Here is an 18,012-nt window from a genome sequence, read left to right on the forward strand (position 1 = left end):
GCCTGTATGTAGAGTATCTAACATCCATGCTGAAAGTAATGCTTACAATTTTGTAAGAACATGTAACTTTCAACAGACCAAAGGTGATACAAAATGATCAAAGATAATTAAAAAAGAGAGAAAATAATTCATATGGCCAAGATAAAGTGTCTTGGATAACACCACTTTACTCCTCTTTCAGGATCATCTTGAGTCTCAACGTGTCATACTAAAAGAAGCCATGTTTCGAAGGAGAGTGCCCTTCCCACAGATCGCCTTTGTCACACTGCTTGGAGTTGCGAGTGGTGTTTATATTTACAGACCCTATTTTGAACCGGTGCTGAAGACCGCAGGTCAACAAAACCAGGATGTGCCAAAGAAAAAAAATGAAACAGACTGAGATTATTCATCACTCGCAGAAAACATGTGACATACAGAAGCCAGAAGAATACATCAGACGCTGCTTGACTATCAGAACTGAAGGCTGGACCAAAGGAAAGGCCAGCATGGATAAATGCCTGCTTGTTTTGGGGTTTTTTGTATGATTTTTAATGTACAAAATAAAGTATTTAATGTGACACCCTAAATTATCATCTGTTTCAAAAGGATGTGCGTCAAAGTTTAATTATACATCTGTTTTCATTTCCAAAGCTTACAAAGGGCGGTCGTTTTAAACACATTTCCAGAGTCTTCTTGCCTACTTTAATTCTGTATACAACATGTAATTTATTAATTAAACAGATACATGTTGTTGCGTATTGGCTTTGCAACCACCACAAAAAAAGCATAATTCTGATAGCACCAAGTCTAAGTATGTCATCAAATATGACTAAAGGTACTGTAAAGTGCCCCCTAGAGTCTGAAATAGTTTACGTTTTGTTCTACAACATGAAATACATTAATGTGATGCTGTCCAGTATTTTTTATTACAGCATAAATCTATTTCATCTGACGAGTGAGACAAGTATTCACATACTTAAGTAAAGGTACCATTACAGCAATGCAGTACTTGAGCAAATGCAGCCTACTAAGGTAGATATGTAACCAAGCACGTACATTTACTTAATTCAAGTAAGTGCTTAGCGCATTTTAAAGTATTTTACTTGAGTATTTACATATTTTCTAGGCTACTTCTACTCTACTACATTTGAGGCAAATAATGTACTTTTTACTGCTACATTTATTTAACAGCTTTACTTGTTATTTTGCAGATTTAGATAATATATTTAGATCATATATATAAATCAACTAATACATGATGATGATGTATTATTATTTAGGCCACACATTTGCCAGCTGCAACATTAAAGGGATGAACAAATTAATCCATCAATATTTATAGTACAGTAATATAATTTATGAGAAATTGACCATTCTGCTTTATGAGTACTTTTACTTGTATCAAAGTAGAGATAGTAGCAGGAGATGGGTAGTAGCAGGAGATGGGTAGTACCAGGAGGTAGTACTACTCGAGCAGAGTACCTCGAGCAGCCTAACTGGGTGGTGTTTCCCTCTGACAGGAGGAGGAGCTGTTTCTCAGCCATCACGGAAACTGAAGGGATGTGTTCACGTTAATGCAGCTGGTCGCATGTCCACGAAGAGCCGAGACGCGAAGGAGAAAGTAAAGCCATCGTTTATTCATATCATCATTATTATTATTATTAAGTCTCTGTACCTACTGTTTAGCAGCCGGACACAGTGCGCAGCTGCAGCGGCCCAAAGCTGGTGAGTAACGTTGCGTTTAACACTGTTTTCAGGAAATGTCAGTCGAAATCGTCCGTCTGTAGCTTCTCTCAGGAGTTCGCTCGCGTTATTTGTTAAACCAGATTTTCTTTTAACTTTAATTATGTGCATTAGAGCCAGACTGCTTCCCTACTAACCTGGCGTGTTCAAATTCACCCTCGCAACAAGTTAGGAAACATTGTCCCACCTGACTTTTCCTCTTTTCAGAGTTGTTAGCTTCTTCCACACTTGCTCAACAACTGTTAAAGACCATCACCACTGTTTATACAAGTTATAAACACAAGTTTGTCACAGTGTTTGGATCCATATGTTGGCTGCAATATGTCTGACAGAGGAAGCGGGGAAGTTTCATCTTATTTAACGTTAGCCTTTTGGGCTGGATCCATATCAAGTAAAAAAGAAAGAAAGACATCTTATTTTTTATTTCTTACCTACAGCCTCCAGTGACGGACACCTGAGGGTGTTTTTTACTTCGGTTAATCGAGTTGAGTGATTGTTAGAGTTCAATGAGCCCCACGCTGCTGCTGCTGCTCATAACTTCTCACGAGGAAGTTTAATGAAACGGATACCAGCTTTGGCAGCCGAAGTCTTAAAGATACGTGGTGCCTGTCTCTAAATTATTTTATTCAAGATTGTACATCATATGTATATATCAAGGTGCTACACCCTTTCAAATGTATGGAATGTGCATATCCGGATTTCCCCCAAGGAGCTGCCAGGGCCTCCGTGTTGGACCGCTGCCCAGGGTGGGTCTTCCACTTGTCCCTGGCAAACTATTAAAGCTGCTTTTTGTTGGCTGGTCTGCATGGGTTGGTAGGACTTGGGAAACACAGCTCAGTTAACTCCCAGTGAAGCAGAAAATGGCAACAGATATGAAGGTAGATTCACGTTTATTTAAATTTGATCTCATTGGGATTAAAAATCTCTTTCACCAGACTCAATAGGTCTGTCTTTTTATTTTTTTAATGATATCATCATCCAGTATTTTCTCGCACTCATATCAGCCGATACAGATATGGATTTTATGTGTGAATGCAGGTGCAACACGGGTTCATTCTTGTACGAAGGTAATCAAGACATTTTTAAAATAGGTTTTTGTGCACTTTAACCAGTTTCTAATAGGGACGCACCCAGGGCCCAATTAACCCTATTTTCTTCTGCATTCTGCACATTGTATATGTGTCACTTAGTAATACAGTTCAGGTCAATTAATTAAGCACACATGTTTATAGTAATATGCACCAGTTAACCACACTGTATACAGAAATAGTAAAGGCCTTACAACTGCATTTTAACTTAAGGCCCCTCGCTAAAGTGGGGTCACAACATTGGATAACATTGCAGCTGTTTATGGCCCCTCTTATTGCAGTTCATGTTATACTCTCATCACCACTGATTCACTGGTTAACATGTAGCTCCTCCCCCACACCTCACAGATGATGTCACCATTTTCATATAACAGTTATTTGATTCTTTGATTTCTTGATCAGTTCATCCTGTAATGTCACAGTGACATTACAGTGATGTCAGCATTTCTTGATCAGTTAATTCTATGCCGATATCAGAGTCTATATATAGGAGTGAGTTTAACTCATCTAGTTAGATAGGGTAGACATGTGGAAGAAGAGGCACCAGGCGCTGCTGCTTGACGGCCGTGCTCAATTTCGCCTGGACACCAACGTCTCTGCCGCCTACCCCTCTCCCTACTGCTGCACGCTGGAGCCGGGCGGCACTCTGGCTTGGAGTTTACACTTTCTCCACGTGTCAGCCTGGGCTGAATCCGGTGGACTCGACTCAAATATCAGAACATGTAATTTAGTTTAGAATAGGTTACACTTTCTATTTGTAAAAAAAAATCACGTACCTCCATTTGAGAACCACCGCTAGCGGAGCATACAGCAGCCCTAAAACAATGAATTGCCAATTGGTGAGCATGAACCTTTTGCCCATGGCAGTTAAGCACTTTAACCTGTTGGTAATATAGACTTGGATGCACAGATCTGATACACAGATTGGTGTTTGGAACCGATACTGAGAGTTGGTAACCATGGAAAAACTAGTAACATTTAAAAAATCATTCATTCAAAAAAAACAGCCCAATGCTGCAAGCTCTTTTCCAAAGTAAGTACTGTAAGTAGCTAGCAGCACTAGCTCCAAAAGTTGCTAAATCTAGCAAGAAAGTCAGTGACATTGACGGCCCATCCCTTCAGGCATCCCTCAAAGCCACTTCCCCAATATTATCATTACGAAACAATGAACATGGTAGTACTCACAGCTGTTAAGCTAGCAGTGACGAGCAATGAGTGCTGGGTAGAATACGCGCAGGTAGATGGGCAGGTAGCCATACAGGTAGACATGTCCAATCATTAAATTCGGGTAGAATTACATTATTGGGGATTTGATTCATCCTTGATTGCTGTCAGGATATAATGAGAATTTCAACAAAATTATCAAAAATGTTTTTGAAGTAGACTGGTTTCAGTCAAATATGATCGATCCGTTAATTATTACAGTTTCTCTTTCAATAACATTGAGAAATCACTTTCTTCCTTCGTTACATTAATTCAGTCACTGCAAACTGCTAACTAAATTAAAAAAGATCTACTAACTACTGGCTTCAGATAGTCTTCTGTAGCAGAGAATAGATTGTGTTTAGATATTAGCATGGGTTAGAGAAAGTCACGGTATTGCATAAACAGGTTCTAATTTGTATTAAGTGACTCCAATTTAAATAGAAAACGTACAAAATATATTAGTTCAACCAATTGCAAATATTAAAGCTGGTATTGACTATACGTTTAATATTCCAATATATTCGTGCATCTCCTATCACTTAAGAATGACAAACACGCCATCCTGTCAGAGATTGGGACATGTTTCTGAAAAGTGTGTTGTTCATGTTGGGTGGTAGTTTGGAGAAGATTTCTGGTGCTCTTTCTGCACTCTGCAGTTTGTTTTCTTGCCTAACCCAACGGAAGATCTACTCTGCCATCAGAGCTCGCTTCCTTTCCACAGTTGTGATACTGGGGGGTGTACTATGTTTTGGAAATGGCCTTGAAAGTTAAGTTTTTAGGACAGCTTTGCATTCTAGACACATTATGCATGAACATTTGCTTTCTTGTCATTATAACATTCCCTTGTTTACATGAGTTTATACTATTTATGGTTTGCAATTGGAGCTCAATAAGAATACTTCTGATTAACCTGATAAGTCTGCAGAACGGTGCTGACACAATCTTCATAGTGTGGTTTTGTTTGATTGTGTCACTTTTGTGCCCTGTTTTCACTGAAACAGAAATCGTATATTGACTCCAGTTTTTATGCTGGGACAGAAAAATATATAGGTAGTCAGAATTACCTTTTTTCACAGCAGATGCATTAATTGTCCCAGTTGCACACCTGCTATGACAAGTCAAAATGTCTGCTGTCAAAAAGGTCTTGCTCATAGGTGAATATAAATGTTGTGATCTGAGTCCACTTCTCAGTGGGTTTAAGTGTAAGTATCTACTGTGAACATGTTGATCACTCATGGCTACATCTTATTATGATACCATAACGGCATTGGAATCTTAGTTGTGTGGGTTTGACAGTTGTCTTGCAATAAAAATAAAAAAAGATTTGTAAAGCATATTTCAAAAGCATTATAAAGAGCGAGTAAACGAGTAAACCATATACCAAAAAACATTATATCTTTTAAGCTATTTGAGTCAAATCAGGCCCATAAGCAGGAACTTGGACAATGTAGTTATTGGGGTCGGTGGTCTTTGCTCACTTTTTATGGCTCCATCAGTACTTTTTGTGGTTGTTTCAATCACAGTGAATTTATCATGGAGCTTGATTTTGCACAAGACCATAAGCTGCTTATGGCTCCAGAAGAAAAGTTCAGTGAGGGTTACACTGGAAGAATTCCAGACTTGTCTGAAGTCTTTTCTACGCACTGGTCATATGATACATCTGCCCTTTCTTTTGAATGTTTTGACCGGAGTTAATCAACCTTGTCAAATGTTTCATCCAGTAAATTTCATAGTGTGGTTCTCATTGTGTAAGAACATATGTGCCTCTTCACTTTAAGTCCTTAATTTAAATCAAAGTGTTTCTCCAAAACAACACACTTTTAATATGTAGATCAAAATTACAGCTACTTACTTGTCAGTGAGTCTATAGACAGAAACTTGAGTAATTGTCTGTGAGAGAAACCAAGGAATTTAAAATGCTTTCTGTCGTGTCAGCAAGATGAAACGGCTTTTACATTATACACGTTAGCTCACAATACCATCAACTGAACAAATCTGAATCTGGAAGACTAGCATAATATTGTAAAAGTGTAAGAGATATTATATATTTCTCACGCCAGTATCGGTCCTTTCTTTTCTTACTTTTAGCATGTGTGGGAAAATCTATGTTTGACCATATGTATGCATATTTAATAGATTGCAAGCTATTTAGCCACACCAATGTAGCACTTAATGTCTTCGGTTTGATGACCAGATAACTTGTCCACCCTCGTCGTCACACAACCACAGGTCTGCCTTCCACAGGCGGAAAGGGCATTGTAGTGCTGAAAGCAATCTATCGAGGCTTCTGAAGCCTGGGGTCACCAGGTTAGGGCATGGGAGCTCAGTGCTCCAGGAAATGGGTATGGGTATGGGCACACTCTGTTCCCAGCACCTTAATTCAGTACCCCTTTCCTGGCAATACAGCTGCAGACAGTTGCCGTCAACCCAGAGGTGAACAACCTCCACCTCGCCGACCCCAGTAGGGGCGAGAATGTAACCAGCTGATGGGGTATAACTCAACATATGTCCTGGTACCAAACAAGACAACTCTTTCATTCTGATACAATACCTAAGGAGACTGAATGTGTATGTGAAAGTCTTTCCATTTCAGATTTGTACAATCAACCATTTTCAGACTATTATTCCAGGACAGCTGGTTACCTCCACAGACCTCAGGGTCACGCTCCTGTTCACCCAGAACCTAGAAAGTTTCTTTAGTTTGCCTTTTGAGGTCAAGTTTATCAGTTTGCCACCCTACTGTTTGGCTTGTCTCTGGCTCCTTGTAAAAGATGTATGAGGCAATCCTTAACATTGCTCGGTATGAGGGGAGTAAAGATTCGTTCCCACCTCGACGACTTAGTTAGTTGAGCCTTCTCGTTTCAGGAAGCAAAAGAGAGACTAAGATACGTTTTCACTGACTGTTGAACATGTTAACTGGCAATGAATTAACACTTGTTTCCAGATATGTGAAAATTCAGACACTCATTTGCTACGTATAGATGTGGAGGATGTTTATAATTCTATATTCAGTTTGATGCACTAATTGGTCATTGTGAACTCATATATGTCCAATTGCATTTGAAGGGTTCCCTGATGTTTAAATAGTTCGATGAGATGTAGACTGCTATTCAGTGTGTGGATTTGTGTCACCATGGACATGATCCTCCGTCATTGCTTCAGAATGAATTTTTCTACACTGGGGGAAAAAAAACTATTACTATTTCAATTTTTTGATTTATTGCTTTTTCAGAATGTTTGTTGACTGTTTTTCTTTTTGTGTGTCTCAGAAAAAAGCGCTCACTATGTCTGATGGGGACTATGATTACCTCATCAAATTCCTAGCCCTCGGTGACTCTGGCGTGGGAAAAACAAGCTTCCTTTACCAATACACAGACTGCAAGTTTAACTCCAAGTTCATCACTACAGTTGGAATAGACTTTCGAGAAAAAAGGGTGGTAAGTTCAGTCAAGTTTGGATTTATTTTATTCAATACTTCCGTCAAAGCACACTTGGAGTTTACGCTCTGTACTACTGACGTAACATTTCCTGTTGTGTGCTAAAATTATGTATGGCTTCCTAATAGGGGCTTAAATGCATTCCCACACTATTAAGCAACTCTCTTGTAACAAAAGACTACTGATGAATGTTGCAACAGAAATCCAAGTAATGACTAATGTTGGTGAACAGCAGGCAGCACCCTCCTTAAGAATAAACACTTCATACCATTGGCAAACAACAGAGCAGTGTTCATGTTTACACAGTATTTAACACGTCTTTAATGCTTCTGACCTCAAGCTCCAAGAATATAGCCTGTTAACAGTTTTATCAGCTATTCTGGAGGTTCAGTCAATCCAAGAAAATGTGACTAAATGTCCATCACTGACCATCTTTTTATTAGAAGTACTTCCATCACTTATGATAAAAAAGAATAAAGCTACAGCAAGTGAATGATATATAAGGAAACAATCTGTTTGACAGCTGTGATTTGAAAAGTTGCACTTACAGAATAGCTTTTGTAACTAGTCGTCATGGTTTAAGCACAATGCAAAATTATAGTGAGTCCTCAAACAAGATCTGTACTTCCTGCCTTTGATTGTTAGAATCCATTAAGTGTATAAATGAATTAGTCTTGGTTGTCCTGATCCATGACATGACTTTGAAGTTACATATAATGGGATTCATCAGACAGGAGCTTGCCAGCTATGCTGCAAATAAAGGTCAATCTTAGAAACTACTGAAATGCACAATTAATAAAAGAGATACAATGCAGGATATTGATTGTCGGGTAATGGCATACAAATAGACAATAAATCATGTAAATCCTCATTTACATGTATATTCATAAGACTATATATATATATATATATGTATGTATGTATGTGTATATATGTATATGTATATATATATATATATATATATATATATATATGTATATATGTGTGTGTGTGTGTGTATGTGTGTATATATATATATATATATATATATATATATGTATGTATGTATGTATGTATGTATGTATGTATGTATGTATGTATGTATGTATGTATGTATGTATGTATGTATGTATGTATGTATGTATGTATGTATGTATGTATGTATGTCTTATGAATATTATGAATTCAAACACACATTTGATTTCAGTTTACTGAAGTCAAATTTGCCTTGAACCCATTTTGAATTAGTGTGACAAAGTACTGTTTTTTGCCACCACACCTCTTCTGTGAGCTGAACACCGTCAACATCAAAACTAGCTAAGTAACCGTAATTAGATAATTTATTTGATTAATAAACAAGACTAGCTGGGTGAAGGTTGCCAATTATGCCCTGTCATTCCTGTTTTATTTTATCTAATGGAGGCAAATGTGCAATGACACTAAACTACGCACTACTTTAGAAATTCCCTCTTTCAACCCATCTGTACCATGTTCCCACAGCACGCCTGGTTCGAATTGAGATTAAATGTTTTTAGGCTTTGTTTTATAGCTGTTTATATCACATTTGAAATCTGTTAGCATTGGTGCAGAGAACACTAGTTGGTTTGACTTCACCCATCTCTCTTTCACTCAGGTGTACAAATCCACGAATCCAGATGGATCTTCAGGTCGAGCACAGAAGATCCACATGCAGCTGTGGGACACTGCGGGACAGGAGAGGTACGTGACGAGATAGCGCTTTTTCACCTCTGAAAATCTCTCAAATCTGGTGTTGTCTTCTGTCGTTTTCAAACATGTTTTTTCCGCTAAATATTATTTTCTCATGAAGTGTTTTTTGTCTGAATGGTGGCAGGTTTCGGAGTTTGACGACCGCGTTCTTTAGAGATGCAATGGGTTTCCTCCTTCTGTTTGACCTCACAAATGAACAAAGTTTCCTCAACGTCAGAAACTGGATGAGTATGTCCTCTGATATATCACTCTACATGTGAACCTTTAGTCAACTGTTTTACTTATTTTATGTAAGAGAAATTCAAGTGCACAGGACATTTGACAATATTAACTTCCATCCAGCGAATGATGACAAAACTCTTTGTGTTCATATAGAATTGACACTATGTTGTTCTCAGCAAATTTGATACCACTGCTGTTACTGTGCTCAACTTTGTTTTATTTTATGTGAATACAAGATATTAAAAATCGCTTGATTTCTTTTTCAAGAAGCAAACGTATAACATATTAAAATAGGACAAAATACATAATAACTTGCTGAATGTGTCTTTCAGGTCAGTTACAGATTCACGCATACTGCGAAAGTCCAGACGTCGTTTTATGTGGCAACAAATGTGACCTGTCAGATCAGAGAGCAGTCAGTGAGGAAGAAGCCCGTGAGCTGGCAGAGAAGTACGGGTATGTCTCAGTTTTGATCCATCTGTACATGAACCTCTCCCTCAGTTGTTTGTCAAGAAGGCAGTGGCTGCCTTGTTTGCTAAAGTCTGTGCAGGAGAATGTCACACTAGAATGGTCCTCCTTGAAAAGCTAATATTTGTTCACATGTGTAAAATATCCTGCTCTCACCTATTAGACGACACGCCTTTACTAAAAACACACATATTGTCGTGGAAATGCACTGTATGCAACATTTTAAATGCCTTCAAGAGAGAATAAACCACAGTATTAAATGTAAAGGGTCACTCCACAAGCTGACAGTTCTTTGAGTAATTAGTGTTCTCCTTTGCTTGTATTGAACTGTTACTGTTAAGTTATGTGAATCCATAGAAATATAGTAAATTAACTTTTGTTTGGACTTTGAAGCAAATATGTCTCGGAGCAAATACGTCTCAGAGCACCGCATTGTATGATTGATCATTATAGTTTTAATAATAAGGCAGTCTATTATATTCTTTTTCTATATTTTTCTTAAGTCAACACATCCCAGAAAAAGACCAAAACCAACAAAACTGAGTATTGTCTGTGTCATAGATCTCCATCGTTGCCCCAAAAATGGGAAAACGTATAAACATTGCAATGGTCATGGGCACTGTAATGTATTTTGAGTTGATCACACATAGACCATCCCACTGCTGTAAATACTCACCAGTGCTTTAAATGTGTATTAATCTGCAGCTGAAAATAGTCCTCAACAATGGCAACATTTACTTCTGTTTAAGTAATGTTTAAAAAAACAACGGTGTCCAGCAGTTAGATAGATAGATGTATACTTTATTCTTCCCTAAGGGGAAATTAGTTTGTCACAGTAGCAAGCAACTTACATAGAAGACACAAACAAATATGAGGAATGAAAAATACTCTATCTATATATATGTATGTATGTATGTATGTATGTATGTATGTATGTATGTATGTATGTATGTACGCTACAGTGACTATCTATTCAATTCAGTTCAGTTTATTTTATATAGCCCAACATCACAAATACAAGTTTGCCTCGGCGGGCTTTACAATCTGTACACATGACATCCCTGTCCCGGGACCTCACATCGGATCAGGAAAAACTCCCCCAATAAAGACAACAAAAGTGGTGCAAGGGCTGTTGACAGAGGATCTGGCCAGAGGTGATTTATTATAAAGTTTGAAACCATATATTTAGTGATGAGTATTTAAAGATTCTTCAAATGGAATTGAATTTGTTTAAAAAAAAGTTGGAGAGTATTGAGAGATGGCCTAACCCAAACATTTTGTGTCTCATTGTAATTGGCAGCATTAGTCTTACTATAGCCAATATTGTCTCCAATGCAGAGTCCCATACTTTGAGACGAGTGCTGCAAACGGGCAGAACGTCAACCAGGCTGTGGACGTCCTGCTGGATCTTATCATGAAGAGGATGGAACGATGTGTCGATAAATCCTGGATCCCTGATGGGACTGTCCGAGTTAATGGATCCACCAACACAGACCTCTCAGAGGGCTCTGATAAGAGCAAATGTGCATGTTAAAAGATGACAAACTGTCAAATCAAGAGTTTGAACAATGGTTACAGTACATGTGTCCATAATACTGAAGAAAAAATAGGAAGACATCCAGGTTTAACAGTGGGAGTATACATAGTATACTTGTATTATATATTATATTACATTATTTGTGTCCATTGGCCCACAACGCTCTGCACTGATATGCATCCATTGACATGGTATTATTTGTCAGTACAGATATAGTGCCTTTTGAATGTGGGCATTTCATTTGAATTCATATCATGGGTCTTTTGAATAATTAATTCATATTGGAGTATGGGTTTTTCTTATGCCTAGCTGGAACTTACAGTCACGTAAGTGTTGACTGTGATACCTGCAGTCATACTTTATTGGGGCTGTAAAGTCTGCTACAGATGTACTTTAAGTAAACTTAAGTTATAAGTGACCGAAGCTCTACTGAATGTCCTGCTGAATTCTGCAATCTCACTGGTGCCATAGTCAGAAAACATGTTGCTTATTATTTTATTTTATAAAGTTTGTGCTTGTTTGTCTCCAAAACGTAAATTATAGAATAAAGTTGAACTAAGACATCTACCCTTCAATATAAGACAATAAATACAAAAAGCAGTAACTCAAGTGAAGGACCCATACAAAACAAACATTCAAGTTCTCCCAATATATTTTAAAGAAAGAAAATGTAAATTAAAAATCTTAACGTAGTAAGGGTAATTGTATATCAGTTTACCTTTTGACGATGCCTTTCGTTGTAAATTATACGTTTTAACAGGCTTTACAACATTTAGATATTACTTATCAACTGAAACAATGACCATCTTTGCTGAAATCATAAAATGATGTATTCACTTTTATCAAACAAAACCTTCAACTTCAGGGAAAATGAGCTGAGGTGCTATTTCACACGAGCAATGCCATATTTTTTAGTGAGAGTAGCTTTTGTTTTGGCTGTCAGAAACCCTGTATTCAAGTGCTAAATGCAGTGAAAAGAACTTTGCATTGCTAAATTATCTAACCATCAGTAGATTATTGGATTGAGTTTTGTTTCATGTATCAATGTGACCAAGTAGGCTGTTGAATGTGTTGATTGATTTGTAAGATGTGACCTGCAGTTCAGTTAACTTTTATAGTGTGCAAATCCTAAAGTTCACACTTTCAGATCAGTTCATAATACCACTTATATTGTATAAATACTTTCACTCACATATCCAGATTGTTTGTATTATACTGTCATTCTTTCCTGTATAAAAGGGTGAAACAAGGTTTTAGTTAAAACATGTATATTTTTCCACTCACTGTTTTAATCACAGATTTGAAAAACAACCACTAAAATTGAATTTGAGTATATTGGTAAGAATACACTGGAATTTTTAATGTTTTTAATTGTGCCATAAAGTTTTCATATGGAAAATATGTAAATGATTTCCAAAAATAAACAATTTATTTATGCATTCCTTGAAGCAGTATCTATCTTTTTATGTAATCATTCTTGAAAATGTTGACCAAGTGCTGTGTTCAAGTGACATTGAAACCAGGTCTTTTTTATAGGTGCTATTATTATGTTATGTGTTCCAGTAATGACACATACAAGACGACTAAAGTCAGCATCATATATCCTCCCTATCTATTTGTTTTTTATTTTGTGATACAACAGCTTACATTCAAAAATAATTATTTGAGTTATCTCCAGTATTTCAGATACGCCGACCCAAGGTAGTAAAAACACAACTAAGCTCAAGATTATAAAATGTATCTCTTCTTACAATGTTTAACCGACACAGTCCAAGAGCCACTAGATACTGTTGCCACTTTTAAATAGCTTATGTAGAGGTATAAGAAATACTTAGATACAAATTGAATAAGATACAAACACCACGCACTGGAGCCCCATTTAAAATGAAATGGTAGAACGCAGTGTTATATACATTTTCTAAAAACAATATCATTTAAGTACTGACTATTGTCTGGGCGTTTTATCTGCTCTGTGCTCAAGATTGAAACCAACCCAGTACTTTTGTTACCAGTTTTTCCAAGACTTTCAACATACAAGGACTACCGACTGAGGTTCCTGAGGACCACAAGAATAAACTGTAACAAACCACCATCACTGCAATGTTGACTCCTAGCAGTGGGTGGCACTATGGGACTGTGTCTTAACCAAAGCATGTAGCTTTACACAGTCACCCTTTCTCCAGCAAGGCCGAGCTCCTCCTTGTGGCACTGGCGCACCACAGTGGCCGGCGTCAGTCAGGTGTCAGGACTCTGATACTGGTGGCAAGTCTCTGACTACTGGTGGCACACATGTGACCACTATTGGCACTGGCAACTCGTGGCACCTACCGACACCTAACTACATATATAAGGAGAGGACAAGTGATATTATTTGACTTTAAAAACGTTTTGATGAATAGTTTTAAATTATATTTAAAAAAAGGATGATATATTTCCAGTAGTTATTTGTAAATAGTATATTTTGTTCCTTTTTGTTTTTAAACATGACGATGATATATTCACCTCCAGACTGTTATTGTTGTACTGACGCGATCCCAAGTTCACCATCGTTAGTAGTCACGCTGCCGAGAGGCCGCAGCAGGAGATGTGTAGCAAAGATTTATTTATTTAAACAAATTCAATTTGAATGTATTTACAAATGTGGCTGTCGAGTTCAGACTTTCTTTGTATTTCGAAGAGAGTCTCCCCCAAGACACACGACTGAGCCTCGGCCCAACGAGGAATCTGTCAACCAAATAAAAGCCGAAAAGTGGTTCAAAGTTTAAGTGAAAAGGTATTTACCTTGTATGCGTTTTAACTAAACATTTTTGCAATATATTATCTCTGAAATTTCTAAAATATGTGCAACAGTTATTACAGCTACAGGTTTTCTTGTCCAAAGGGTTAATGTTCAATTAGGGCCTTATCTTTTGGCTGGACCTGTGTAAACATGTGTTGTAACCTTCATCTGTCCCATATAAGCAGCTCATTCATTCATAGATTCATTGTGTCACGAGCATGAGAGCTGTGTCCGTGCATCACATGCTGGATATTGTCCTTTTCTTTCTCTTTCCATGCTACGTTATACTTCTACACTATATTCATCTGACAGCTTTAGCTACAGAAATAAAGATTTTTATAGCTAATATTTTAAAAATTAAGATTTTTATAGCACACGGAAAAGTTAGTAAAATGTTATGTTTAGTTCAAACGTAAACTACCAAACAGTTTATTCTAGGACAGCTAAAATGATTAGTCGACTAAAACTATTTGTGATAAATATTTTTGTATTTTTATGGTTCCAGCTCCGCAGATGTGAAGGTTCGCAGCTTTTCTTTTTTAAATAATGTGAATAATGTTAATGTATTAGTAATACTATTGATTTCATTAATATTCAAATATTAGTAAACATTTTATAATGTGAATGTATTAGTATTAATTTAAATAATATGAATATATTCAAATAACATATTAATATATATATATATATATATACACACACACACACACACACACACACACACTATTCCCGCTCCCTTGCTGGACCAATCAGCTCATGCGCTTTAGCTGGGCAGCAGCCATTGCTCTGACTTTCTGGGTTTAGTAGTCTTTTACTGGATGCCATCTTGGTTAGTAGTCATTGTTGTTTCCATGGGGATGGAATGCTCCGCCCCTTAGAGTCTGTCTTCAAGTTATGTAAGTTCTTCTCACCCCCCCTACTACTACTGTATTACAATATAGGATCTACTACAGAGACCAACACAACCAGGATATTTCTGACAGCCAGACTTTTAGAAGAAGAAACTTTATTTGTCATATTACATACCAACAATTTGGTCTTGAATCGAACTGGCTACCTTGCAGTTTCAGGACGACCACTCATCTCCATGAGCTACAGAACACCAAAGTATTTTTATTGCGCGCCAAAGTCATTAATAGACCACACACGTCTTTAAGAGACGCACCACAAAGAGACGCACCACAAAGAGACGCACCACAAGTATCTTTAAGACAAATATATATTTCCGCACCTTTCTACTCCTACATGGATCGAGGAAATACCCAAAGATACGGGGCTGGCCGTCCTCAGGAAGGTCCTCAAGGCCGTTCTCAAGGTCGTCCATGATCTACCCCAGATGTAGACCATCTAAAATTGAGTCTTTTTTGTGCTGACGATCAAGAATCTCAAGATCAAGAATCTCAAGAAGCAGCTCCAGGAGAGAGACAACACAATACTTGATCTCATGGAAGAGAAGGACCGTCTCGCTGAGAAAATCAAGTCCTAAAGCCAGCTGTTCAGCCAGAGCAAGGAGGCTCTTGAGCAGAAGACAAGCAGAGACCCGGACGAGGAGCTCAGAGACACTGAAGGTTGAGCCTCAGGTGAACCTAAGCCAACTGGAGGAGAAACAAGGTCTGGCGGGACAAGTATGAAGCTCTTAAGCAGAAGAGCGTCCTGAAAGAAAAGAGCTCGGAGTCCAGCATAAAGGCTTTGCTCTCAGACTGCAAAGCTCTGGAGGAGAAGATCCACAGTCTCTCTGAGAAACTCAAGTCGCAAAGCCAGCCATTAAGCCAGAGCAGCAAGGCCTGGCTGGCAGGACAAGTGTGACCAGTGTTGGGGTAACGAGTTACAAAGTAACGGATTACAGAAACGTAATTACTTGTATAGGTAACGAAGTAAAGTAACGCATTACACTCAAAATATTGGTAACTACACTACTTTACTAGACCTCAGTAACGCGCGTTTCTGCGTTACTCAAGACATTTTTACCAGTCCGAAAAGTTCTCTTTTAGCGGCGCGCGAGTCACACGACACTTCCTGCATGAACAACCTATCACAGAACTCGATCTGAGTGATTTGAGTGACGTAGCTGCTGGTGCGTAGGAGGAGGGAAGAGGGGAATGGATGAGACGGAGACGGAGTGCCCGGATCCAACTGGGAGGTTCTCTCCAGGTTCCCTAGGATTAAGGATATTGCAAAGCAATACAACACTCCAATACCATCAAGTGCACCTGTCTGTAATGACGTGGAGCTTCTAATGAGGACAAGACACGTCTGGTATGAACGGAATCACTTTACTGGTGAACTGCAGTATTACAACTGTTAAAGCATTGAGAACGCGCTCTTGCACCTGACATGTATATATTTTCCACACGTAACATCAACATTAGTTAGCGTCAACAAGCACGTATCATTGTACTTTATGCCTTCAAAGTAAAAGCACTTCTTGTTTACATGCTCTTCACAATAAGAGTAAATCATGTAATAAAACAAGTTACAACACTGTCGAAAGGCTTTTCAGCCTGGGCAGTATTGTTCTGACCCCAAGGAGGAGCAGGCTGTCGGATAAAAGATTCAAGAGACTTTTACTCATGCGATACAATCGCTATTTTGAAGGGTTAGGGAATAGAGAAAAATGATAAACTTCATAGGATATAGTGCACTTTCTGTTTATTTAGGCAATGATGAAGTGGATTTTCTGTTTATTTAATTGCATTTTCAGTTTCTATTTTTTGGGTTAAGTGCATTTCTGTTTCTATTTTATGGGAAAAAGTGCCATTCATTTTCCTATTTTTCTTAAACCACTACAATGATTCCTATAACAAGCTGGTTTTGTTCTTAGGAGTTGGCCCCCATTTGGTTTAGTGGGGTCTCATGTTTCCAAAAGCCTGTTTTTAATGTGTTAAGCTGTTTGAACGACCTGAATGTCCCCACCATACACAGCCTCTTGTATCCTGTTTGTGGATTTTAAAGTGAGGCATATTTCTTTGGTCAGACAGTGTGAACAGAGTTAATGTTCGTTCAAGTTAATGGCTGAGTTTTATATGCCATTTTGTTTTACATGTTTACAATTACAATACACTATGTGAAAGGCTAAGAGATGCCCTTTATTGAAAATAAAGTGATGAAACGGCCATGATGTTTGTCCATGTATATTTGCGGTTAATTTGGACATTTGCTTAAAAAAATGGAAAGTAAAGTAACTAGTAGTGAAGCTACTTTTCAAATGCAGTAACTAGTAAATTAATCTAGTTACAATTTTCAGAAGTAACTAGTAACTTGTAACTAGTTACTTTTTCTGAGTAACTACCCCAACACTGAGTGTGACGCTCTTAAACAGAAGATCGTCCTGAAACAACAGTGCTGGGAGTCCTGCACAAAGCATTTGCTCTTAGACCGCAGAGCTGTGGACAAAAAGATCCACAGTCTCTCTGAGAAAATTGAGTCCCAAAGTCAGCTGCTGAGCCAGAGCAATGAGGCCTGGCAGGACAAGTATGATGCTCTTGAGCAGGAGAGCGTCCTGAAAGAAAATAGTTTAGAGTTCAGCATAAAGTTAAATATATTTAGTATTATAACCATTGCATGACATGTTGGTGACTATAACTCCAATCTCCAGTTGATCCAGAATGCTACAACTCGTGGACTAACAAGAGAACTAAGAAAAGAGATCACATTGCTCCTGCACTGGCTCCCTGTGAAATCAAGAATCACATTTTAAATCCTTCTCCTCACCTACAAAGCCTTAATTGGTGATGACCATCATATCTTAAGGAGCTTATAGTACCTAGCAGTGGTTCTCAAATGGGGGTAGGTGAAGAATGGTGTATGCTAGTTAGGGGGTATACATGTATATAGTATCATGTTATC

General features: G+C 37.9%; 1 protein-coding gene across 1 annotated transcript; it reads left to right on the plus strand.

The window, feature by feature from the left end:
• The first annotated feature begins 1,611 nt into the window (after positions 1–1,611).
• rab27a (RAB27A, member RAS oncogene family) lies at positions 1,612–12,820 on the plus strand. Its single transcript, XM_079217070.1, has 6 exons — positions 1,612–1,704; positions 7,286–7,453; positions 9,066–9,151; positions 9,285–9,388; positions 9,715–9,838; positions 11,189–12,820. Exons 2-6 carry the CDS (start codon positions 7,301–7,303, stop codon positions 11,382–11,384), a joined length of 663 nt encoding a protein of 220 aa, XP_079073196.1. The 5' UTR covers positions 1,612–1,704; positions 7,286–7,300; the 3' UTR covers positions 11,385–12,820.
• The last annotated feature ends 5,192 nt before the right edge of the window (positions 12,821–18,012 follow it).

Source organism: Taurulus bubalis, assembly GCF_910589615.1.
Source record: "Taurulus bubalis genome assembly, chromosome: 4".
NCBI lineage: Eukaryota > Metazoa > Chordata > Actinopteri > Perciformes > Cottidae > Taurulus > Taurulus bubalis.